Source organism: Cotesia typhae, unplaced genomic scaffold, assembly GCF_013202065.1.
Source record: "Cotesia typhae breed Kobodo isofemale line unplaced genomic scaffold, CoteBio_Ctyphae contig_43, whole genome shotgun sequence".
In the NCBI taxonomy this organism is placed as follows: Eukaryota; Metazoa; Arthropoda; class Insecta; order Hymenoptera; family Braconidae; genus Cotesia; species Cotesia typhae.
In genome coordinates, this window is record NW_027423752.1 from 2,850,850 (window position 1) to 2,861,703 (window position 10,854).

A 10,854-nucleotide genomic window follows, 5' to 3' on the forward strand; every position below is an offset into this window, starting at 1 on the left:
TTCTGCTATTTCTACTTGCTGCACAATATTTTATAAAATTATCTAAACACAGAAGACATTTCTTAGATTTTTGAAATTTGTTTGATGAAAAAAAGTTTGTACTAAGTTGATAAAAAATTCGACTTATACAGAGAAAATAAAAAACAAACATGACATTGTTGATTTAATGTAATATTAAATGCAGCATAAATATCATCGTATTTACACGGATGTATATTTATATAAATAGAGTGGGCAAAAAGAACAAATGTTACGAGTAATGGAAAAACGAGCACTTTCCACAAATCAATACTAAACTTTACGTCGGCGACCGGGAACGTTCAACCGGCTCCGAGACAATACTTTTTTAATAACAATTCAAATTTTCCACGCCGTAGATATAACCCACGTATTTTAATCCTCAAAAGTTTATCTTTAATCATTTTCAATAAAACTATCGAGGTTCATTTCACTTAACGTAAAACAATCCGAGCTTACCTTAATAACAGGGTGTATATTGCAGAAAGTTTAACTCTAGTATATTATCAAAGGGACTTTTCAAATTCTATACACTTGAGCCAAGCAAATATTTTTCTTCCTAATTATTTTCTTGAGCAAAAAAAAATTTTTTTTTTGACACAAGAAATTTCACTTATTCCAACCAAATTAATTCTCTTTAAGGAATACGTATCTTGATTCAAGAAAATTTATTTAAGTCAAGAGAATCTTCTTGTTTTGAGAAAATTCAACCTCTTGCTCCAAAAAATTTTTTTCTTGATAGAGGTAAATTTTCTTGCCTTGAGAAAATTTTTCTCTCGCTTCAAAAAATTAAATACCTCGATAGAATTAAATTTTATTAATATTTTTATTGATTAACATTTTAAATGGGAAGATCAAATAATATTGAATCATTTTTTTTCATTTAATATGTATAATTGCACGCTAAAATAATATAAAATGGCTATCAAATATTCAAGAGAAAAATTTTCTCGAGGTGTGAAAATTTTTTTTTCAACTGAAGAAGGTAGCGCTACTTCACTAAAGTATCTAAAAATCTTGATCAAATATAAAAATTTATTGTATCAAGTATTTATGATAATTTAAATTAAAAAAAAATTACTTTTACCAAGAATAGAATTTCAACAAAAATTTTTACTTCGGCTAACACAACTTCGGTTTTCCTTCAAGCACCCGAAAATTTTCTTGAGCCAAAAATTTTGTTCTCCAGTCAAGAAATTTTTCTTTCTGTGAAAGCTTACATGCAGAAGAAAAACTATCGCGACAATGAAAGACATCTAGTCAATTTTGTAAAGATCATACAATTCAAAAGTCGATTGCACTCTGCGATATTTTCCAATATTTCATAAAATTTTTTCCAACCAGTATTTTTCTTTAAAAAAAAAAAAAAATGCATTGCTTAAAAAACTAATTGTAGTAATTTTATTAATTAACTCATAAGAAGAGATTACCCGTGTATTTTTATGCAGATAAATGAATGATAGTATTAATATTATTAAAAAGTAAAGTCGAATAAATTTAAACGCGAAATAAAACCGATAAAAATGTAAATCCTCGAATTAATTTATATTTTTACTTTATTTCTTCATCTCTTGCTTCTTTTTGATCTTACTTGATTATTCTTCATAATAAAAGTAATAAAATAAATTATTAAAACGGGGAATAAATTCAAAGTAATTTTACTATCACTTATTAAATCAACTACTTCATTCTACATGGTTGTCATTGTGTAATTAAATATTAATCTTCAGAATTAATGTTTAATAACAAGGAATTCAGGATAAATATCTTTTTCTATCTACATATATGTATATATACAAAATGTTTGAATGCGACTTGATGATGAAAAAGTGGGGACTAAACGCGGTAAATACGAGTGCGAGATCATAACGTGACTCAGTTGCTCTTACTCGGCAATACCGCGGTTTACTACCTCCCGAGGCATTATTACTTATATTATTATATTATAACATATATATAGACATATAACGCATAACATTGTACACAATGATATAACAGTACAATAGTGAAATAAAGTGACACCGGTATATAAATTTATACATACATGCATATAATATCGATTCCTAAACTTCTGTTGGTTTATCTTTTTATAAATTGCGCGATGCAATTTATTTTTTCCAGTTGGCTGCTCGATTTTTGCGTTGATCGTTACTCGTTATTAATTATTGCATAAGCCAGTTTGTTCAAAAGTAGACTAATTAAATCTCGGTGCAGTATACTTTATTTTATATTTATAAACTGGAAGAAATATTAATTTAATTAACAGTGCGATAATAGTGTGGATAATCTCAAAGGTTTGTATTAAATTTTATTCTTTTTGTAATTGTAATTGTAGTTTTACTATTTTTGAAATTCAATTCATTATTGATTTCACTATTTTGAAATGAAATTCAATTCACTTTACGCGGGAGAATAAATTTCATTTTTTCTGCTACGTCAACCTTGTCTTCTGACTTTAATCTCTGGTACAAAAAAACGTCAACTAAAATCCTTTTATGTATTTACTTTGTGTTAATTAAATAAATTATTTTGTTCGAGCTAAATAATTATTTGTGAATAAATATAGAATAATTATTTATTTTATGATATCATGTAATTTTAAGTATGTCAAAAAAAAAAAAAAAATAATATTTTAATATTGAAGCCTTTCTGATCCCTTAATTTGATGTTTTAATTTTTTCAATTTTAATTATAACTTCATAGCAACAATTTTTGCCATTTTTGTGATTTTTGATAAATTATAAATAATTAAAAAAATATTGAGATCTGACCAAGCCAGGAATCGAACTTGGACTTCTACGATTACATGTCAGATGTTCTATTATTGAAAATACCTTTGAATTCTTTCTAATTCTTTTTTTAATAAGAGACATCATAAATTGAATTTTAATTTAACAAAAATTACCAAAATAACAAAAATTGTTGCTAAAACGGTATGTTTGAAATTTTAAATATACAGAAAGAAAAATTTCTTGACTGGAGAACAAAATTCTCGGCTCAAGAAAATTTTCGGGTGCCTGAAGGAAGACCGAAGTTAAAATTTTTCTTGAAATTTTATTCTTGGTAAAAGTAATTTATTCTTAATTTAAATTATCATAAAAACTTGATACAATAAATTTTTATGTTTAATCAAAATTTTTAGATACTTTAGAGAAGTAGGGCCACCTACTCCAGCTAAGAAAAAAATTTTCTTACTTTGAGAAAATTTTTCTCTTGAATATTTGATACCCATTTTATATTATTCTAGCGTGCAATTATAAATAGTGAATGAAAAAAAAAATTATTTAATATTATTTGATCTTCCCATTTGACATATTAACCAATAAAAATATTTATGAAAATTTATTATCCAGATATTTAATTTTTTGGAGCAAGAGAGAAATTTTCTCGAGGCAAGAAAATTTACTTTTATCAAGAACTAAATTTTTTGAAGCAAGAGGCTGAATTTTCTCAAAACAAAAAGATTCTCTTGACTTAAATAAATTTTCTTGGATCAAAATACGTATTTCTTAAAGCAATAAAATTAATTTTGTTGGAATAAGTAAAATTTCTTGTATCAAAAAAAAATTTTTTTTCGCTCAAGAAAATAATTAGGAAGAAAAATATTTTCTTGAGTCAAGTGAACCTTTCAATTCTGTGTAAAAATAGCTTCAATATAAAAGATTGGAAAGGCTTTAATATTGTAAAAAAATAATGATAATAATTTTGGTCAAATTTATATTATTATTGTTGTTGATGTAGTCTTAAAATATTAATTAAATTTACTGATAAATAATTAAAAAATTTGATTAACTTGTTATCACTATCACTGCGCATAAAAGAAGAAAGATTGTCGAGTCCTTGACTTTCGTTTTTCAAACAGTTACGTGAATCTAGTTCTCCTTGTCCCTGATGCTTATGTAAATTATAAAAAAATTCAAATTATTCTTGTTCAACAAGAAAAAAAAATACTTAAATAATTTTATTTTTTATTTTTTCATGCATTTATTTAGACTTAAAAAATGATGAAAATAAATTCACTGGTGATACTATTGTTCTGTTTTGTGGGTGTCGATTTACAAATAATATTCCCTCAAGATTATGAACCGACCATTCCGTTGCCTTATTATGGAAATGGGGGCCAACATCGACGACCTTTTCCATCGTTCAGTGCTGTGAGTTTACCGGCTATACAAAATCTACAACCGGCAATTAATTTTGATGTGGGTAATGTCAATAATGTCGCCGCCGAATTACGACCCAATGTGTATAATACTATTAACAGCGAAGAGCGATATTGGAGTGATCACGTAAGTTTATTTATTTATTATCCGTATTACTTAAGAGAGTAAGGCAAATTTTGGTTAAGCCAAGTATCTATATTATTAATTTATAAGTAGGTTAATATAATAATGTATTTAATGTTTGAGTTTCATATCATTTATTATTTCATCAAAATCGAGATAAAAATTTCATTTCTTCTTTTATATGATAAACTAGCAACCTGCAATTTATGCGACTATGCGACTGCCGAGATTTACGAATTATAAATGAGAAAACTTTGGCTTAATGATATTTTGATGTTTCTAATCAGACTTTACATAGTTTGAGTACTTATGAAATAAATTTGAGAAATAATAGTGCTTTAACAGGATCAATTACAAATAATTTAATGGACAATTGTGACGGAATAAATTTATAGAACCAACAAACTATTCAAAACTCCTCCGAAAATCTAACATAAATAATTGACTATTACTGAAAAATACATAAAACGGTGAAAAGACACAAATTTTTTCGCAAGATATTTTTAATGAAATCAAATTTAACTATAAAATCTCCTTTCAAAATAATGATATGTTCATCATAAATTTTCCTCACTCTCTTAATTATTTAAATCATAAATTACGATCACTGAAGAAATGTCAAAACCAATCTATGATAAAGATATACGCGTTATAAAATTTTTCTTAATCTCTTAATTATGTAAATTAGTTTTTGACCTATAACTATATTCACGCGTACAAAACAAAAAAAAAAGGCAATATGGCAGCCGAAATGGAAGTAGATTTCAAAATAAATAGAAAAATATATATATAAAAGAAACAAAAAAAAATCAAATTTCTGGTACATTGAACAACGATGACGTCAAAACGAATGCAAAAGTAAAATTTCATTAAATTTATCTGAGAAAATAGGTAATTTTTTGCCTAAACTGATAATGAGGACTGATAAGAAAATAAAAACAACTGCAACAGTAAAATTTCATTAATTAGAATTAACTTTTAATTTGTTGTAATTTCTGGCACAATTGATTAAGGAAGATAATGAAGCATGTGAATTGAAGCTTATTTAATAAGCTTTCAGATGTAATTTACGAAAAAAACGAAGTTATCGCATTCAAAAGTTATTGCAAGAAAAACCAAAAAAAAGTTGAATTTTTTCGCGATTTTTGACATTTTTAATCTGCTCTTATTCGTGATCTACTTGATTGAGGGAAATAAATCAGCATGGAAATTGAAGGTTATTAAATAAGCTTTAAGATGCAATTTACAAAAATATGAAAAGTTGTTGCATTCCAAAGTTATTGCAAGGAAAATCAAAAAAAAGTTGAATTTTTTAAAATTTTTTGAAGTTTTGAATTAGCTCGTATTTTTAAAATAACCGATAGATTCAGCTTATCCTCGAACTTAACCTCGGTAATTATCCGTAGAATATGGACGCTAAGTTTAATGAAGATCCATTAAAAATTGAGAGAGTTAGAGTAGAGATAAGGCCGGTTATATCGTTTATATATATATATATATATATATATATATATATATATATATATATATATATATATATATATATATATATATATATATGTATATATAAACTTTTGAACCATATACATTTCCTGACTCAGATTGACGAGCTGAGTAAGAATATAACAAAAATTTTTATAAAATTCTGATATCAGGACCAATGCAATAATTAGATTTCTAAAAAATCTACTTATGAATAAATAAACAAATTACATTTAACGCTAAATTTGATTCTTTTAGCACTATACGGAAAAAAGAAAAATTACATTATATAATGTAAACAAGGCATTCCGTATAGAAAACTAGAAAAATTACAGTTTTAACTTGTAATTATTACATATTTTGTGAGAATTATACTGTAGAATGTAATATTTACATTTTAATGCAATAATTACAATCTGAAACTGCAATTTTTCCAGTTTTCTATACGAAACGCCACGTTTATAATATACAATGTAATTTTTCTCTTTTTCTTTTTTCCGTGTACTTCAAAAAGTTATCACAATTAGTTAACTATTGCTGAAAATCATATAAATCATTAACAAGGCACAAATTCAGGTCAACACTTTTCCAATGATACTAAATTTAATTTAAAAAGCTCATTTTATCACAAAAATACGCTACAGACAAAATCTTTCTTATTCTCTTAATTTTATCGATGAAAATCAAATACTATTTTAGTTTTATCCATAAAAAAAAGATAAAAGTAAATCAATAAATAATTAAATAAAAATTATTTTCCAGGTAAACCATATCCTGTCGCAAGGAGTCACGAAATTCGCTTTGCATATGGACCGTGCAATTGACGCAAATCAGCGAGAGACATCCGTGGGATTTGACCGAGAAAATGTCGTTTTCTCACCATTAAATCTGGCAGGAACTTTAGCAGTCGTCCTTTTGGGTTCCGGAGGCAGGACGTTTGATGAAATAGCCAGGATCCTTGGATTCGAAGCCGGAGTTGACATTTCAGGACACTCTGAAATAGTCCATCACATGTTCGGTCTCCTTCTGAATTCAATAAAATTTAGTGGAGACTCTGCCAGAACTCATTCTTCAGAACTTTTTTCTGCCGGGAGTATTTTCGTCCAAAGCGGCTATTCAATTCGGCCAGAATTCGCGGCAATAGCTCGCGATGTTTACAAAAACGATATTATCAATGTTGATTTTCACCAACGGCCCGCAGAAGCTCAAAGAATTATCAACGATTGGGTGAATTCGAAGACACGGGGAAAAATTAACAGCATTTTATCTGAACCACCGTATCCTGAGAGTAAAGTTATTTTAGCGTCAGCATTATACTTCAACGGGGAATGGAACCAACATTTTTTCAAAGGTGCTACTAAAAGGTAGTTCATTATCATGAAAAAAAGTTTCAAGTCCTCTTCATCTCAATCTCAATTTTCTTTATCTTATTATAATATGAATTTCTTCTTTTTTTAATCTCTATCACTCTAGGAAACCGTTTTATCTCGCATCAGGGCAGACAATTAATGTCGATATGATGTATAACGGCGGCGAATTTCCATTTTACGAAGACAAACAGCTTGGAGTTAAAATTCTCGGCTTGCCTTATAAAGACAGTGATTCCGTAAGTTATTTTCTTCTTTATTTGTTCTAGATTTAAGAAAAAAGTTTTATGTAATAGTCTTTTTGTCATAATATAATAATGTTTTTTCTTTGAATAAAAAAATACTTGGCAAATTATCTTATTGATGACTTGAGATGCTTTATGAAGTATTGAAAGAAAAAAATTTTTCTAATTAAATTGTTTTTCAAGTTTAAAAAAGAAATTTTTTTTGAAGAATCAAAAAGTGCACAATTCATAATGCTTATTTAATTTTCGATAAAAAATATATCATATTGATGATTTATTAAATAAAATAAGAAAAAGAAGTTTATTATTATTAACTGTTTCGAAAATTTCGCGATATTTTCTTATTGAACTGAACTCTCGCTGTTATTATGACGCGCATTAACAACGTAATAACAGAGAAAATACCAGTTTAGTTTTTCATTAATTATAATTAAAAAATACCGAGTTAAATATCTATTGATCAAACAAGCTTATCAAAGAAAAAATGATGTACAAGAATATAACAATAAAAATATTTGCTGAGAGGAAACGAAAAAATTTTTACGATTGTATTGCTTCGCATTATGCGTGGTGCAAAAAAACTATTTCAAATTACGCGCGCTTAAGATGCGCCATCTATGTACGTCATTTTCTTAATTTCCAACTTAATCTTAAAAAAATCTGAAAGATTAACCATTATTTTAGCGTTATATTCTTCATTGATCATTTCTTCAGCTGTTAAATTATCAAAAATATGTTATTTTAATTAAAACGATAGGACTCAATAATTTAAGTTAATTATATTCAATCAGTATTTATAATTAAATTATTAAAATGTAAATTTGAAAGCAGAAAAATCAGTAGCTATTACATAAAACTAGTTTTCAACAATAACAATAATTTTTATGACACTGAAGTTAGCAGACGTCTAAAAATTTTTGATTTTTTTTTTAATTAAATTACAACTAAAAAAATTGCACTTGTAGTTTTTTAAGTTTTTTACAAATGAAAAATTTTTTTTAATTGTTTAATTAAAACTTCTTCAATAAAAAATTTCTAAAAATTTTAAATGTCAGCTTACTTCATTTTTATTAATTTTTCTCCAAACTATAATAATCCTTTAATTGATTTAGGCAATTACTGGATATTCATTAAAGTCTGAGGCAACAATGTACGCTTTATTACCCACCGCAACGAACTCAAATGCCCTGGATGACCTGGAATCCCGTATTACTCCAGAAGTTATAAATTCATTAATAAACAAAATGATAAATTCAACATGTATAATCGCAATTCCACGAATGAAACTATCAAGTACTTTGAGTCTAAACCGTGCATTACAATCACTGGGTCTCACTTCATTGTTTACTCCAAGCGAAGCTAATCTAGGATTACTATCAACTGGTTTAAATAATGCACCAAATCCATCTCAATCTACAAGTGATCCCATTATTTTCTCTCGGATCAATACCGATGATCCCGACACTGATACCGATCCAATCACCCCCGCCAGCACCACAGGCACTTACGGAGTAACTGGAAAAGACTTTTCTGGGAAGAAGAATTACTTCAGGTATAAAGATTCAGAAGGCGGCTATGATATACAGCAGTGGGATAATGGAGTTTATCTCGAAAAAATTCGCAGAAACATTCAGAAGAGAGAGGTCGATCTCAATCCAGAGGAAGTTAAGGATCCAAGGGCGACCTCATCAACTCCATTCGTCGATCACGATAAAAATCTAGTTAAATTAACTGGAGGTGGTCGTAGGAGCAAGAGACAAAATCGGCCGATTGACCCCGGATTTCTGCGGTTTATCCAGGCCAAAGGATTACCCTCATACGGATTGGATGCACTCAGAAACAGCGCTAACTTTATTAATCCTGGTTTGTATGCTTCTGATGTTCTTCATAAAGTTGAAATTGATATCACCGAAACCGGCACTGTTGCTGCTGCAGCGACTGGCGTTATTCTTGCCAAATCCGGGGGCCAGAAAATTTTCAACGCCAATCGCCCCTTTTTGTTTTTCATTAGACATGATCCTTCAAGTCTTATTTTGTTCTGGGGAACTGTTAACAAACCTACACCTCATTATTAATCTATTTAGTTTTAATCTTGACAAAAATAATTCATTTTTAAGAGCAATAATTGTCCAGTTTTCATTATAAACTATTTAAAGCTCTTAAAGATAGCGAGTAGAGATAATTTTTTTTTTTTTTTACTGTATATGAACTTTTATCCTTTTCATAAGCTGATACCAAAGCTTCAGTGTATTAACTATTTATTAAAATGAATATTTAAATAAAATAATTAAGTTAAAGATCAAAATGGAATATTTAACGTAGCTTTTCAACGGATATTACATTTTCACGTGAAGTTTCGTCAGAAGTTCTCATCGCTGCACACTCATTTTAATTTCATGGTAAATTATTTTAATTTGATTATTTTTTTGAAGTCTTAATAATATTAATGTTTTTTATGCCAGAATTTCTTCATTTTTCAGCTTTTGAGTATTATTAAAATGTCATAACTGATTCAAATTTTTTAAGAATTGATTGACCTATTCAAGCCTGTAAATTTATTATAAATAGTAATTGCAAGGAATTTTTTAAATGTTTCATTTATAAGATAAATTTCAGGTAAAAAATATATTTTATATAATTTATGCAATTCTTTTATCTCAAATTTATTAGAAAGTAAAAATTACTTCGTAACAAAATACCTGCCGGTACTAAGGCCGAGTTAAGAAATATTTGTAATGAGAAGAATGTTATCGATAAATTTTGATTTTAATAATTATTTGAGAATATTTTCTGTAAAATATGATCAAGAAATAGTTCTTTTTACTATAAACAAACACGAAATTAAATATTTAATGTGAAGTTATTACGCCTTAAGAGGTTTAATATACTTCTATAAAAAAAAATACAGTTTGTGTGAAGAATAAAAATTTTCAGAGATTTTTGAGACGAAGATGATCTATTGTTAGATTTTTTTAATTAAAATTTTTTTATAAATTATGTCACTGAAGTTAGCAGATGTCTAAAAATTTTTGATTTTTTTAATTAGTTAAATTACAACTAAAAAGATATTTCTAAAAAATTACACTTATAGTTTTTCAAGTTTTTTACAGGTGAATTTTTTTTTTTTTAATATTTAATTGAAACTTTTTCATTAAAAAATTTTGAAATGTCGGCTAACTTCATTTTCATTATAAATTACATTTTTTCAACTCGTAATTGTCAAAAACACTTTTTGGTAATTATTTACAAGGGGAATCAACCCTATTTTGGGCCAAAACTCGGTAAAAAATTTTTTTTTATTCTGCTAGTTTTTATGACGCATTTATGATAAAAAAATGTCGTGAAAGAAAAAATAAAGATTTCGATAGTTTTGTTGTCTTCAAAAGTTGAAAAAAATTTTATCTTTCGCGTTTTTGGATACAATTTATATTCTATCTCTTTTCGATGTTTTTGATA

General features: G+C 27.2%; 1 protein-coding gene across 3 annotated transcripts; it reads left to right on the forward strand.

Moving 5' to 3' along the window:
• The first annotated feature begins 1,922 nt into the window (after positions 1-1,922).
• On the forward strand, positions 1,923-10,535 carry LOC141528277 (leukocyte elastase inhibitor). 3 transcript variants are annotated; one of them, XR_012479345.1, is made up of 6 exons: positions 1,923-2,312; positions 4,011-4,307; positions 6,549-7,150; positions 7,260-7,392; positions 8,511-9,797; positions 9,879-10,535. XR_012479345.1 is itself a non-coding variant. In XM_074244240.1 (6 exons), exons 2-6 carry the CDS (start codon positions 4,020-4,022, stop codon positions 9,471-9,473), a joined length of 1,914 nt encoding a protein of 637 aa, XP_074100341.1. In that variant the 5' UTR covers positions 1,923-2,312; positions 4,011-4,019; the 3' UTR covers positions 9,474-10,535. The 3 variants fall into 3 exon arrangements, 2 of the variants coding, with proteins under 2 accessions (XP_074100341.1, XP_074100340.1); XM_074244240.1 differs by having other exon boundaries at positions 8,511-8,950; positions 9,023-10,535; XM_074244239.1 differs by having other exon boundaries at positions 8,511-10,535.
• Positions 10,536-10,854: the final 319 nt, after the last annotated feature.

Bases quoted from the DNA above. Each gene is read 5' to 3' on its own strand.
- LOC141528277 (XM_074244239.1), top strand. From the start codon at position 4,020: ATGATGAAAATAAATTCACTGGTGATACTATTGTTCTGTTTTGTGGGT. The intron at 4,308-6,548 runs GTAAGTTTATTT...ATTATTTTCCAG, and splicing joins AGCGATATTGGAGTGATCAC to GTAAACCATATCCTGTCGCA. The intron at 7,393-8,510 runs GTAAGTTATTTT...TAATTGATTTAG, and splicing joins CTTATAAAGACAGTGATTCC to GCAATTACTGGATATTCATT.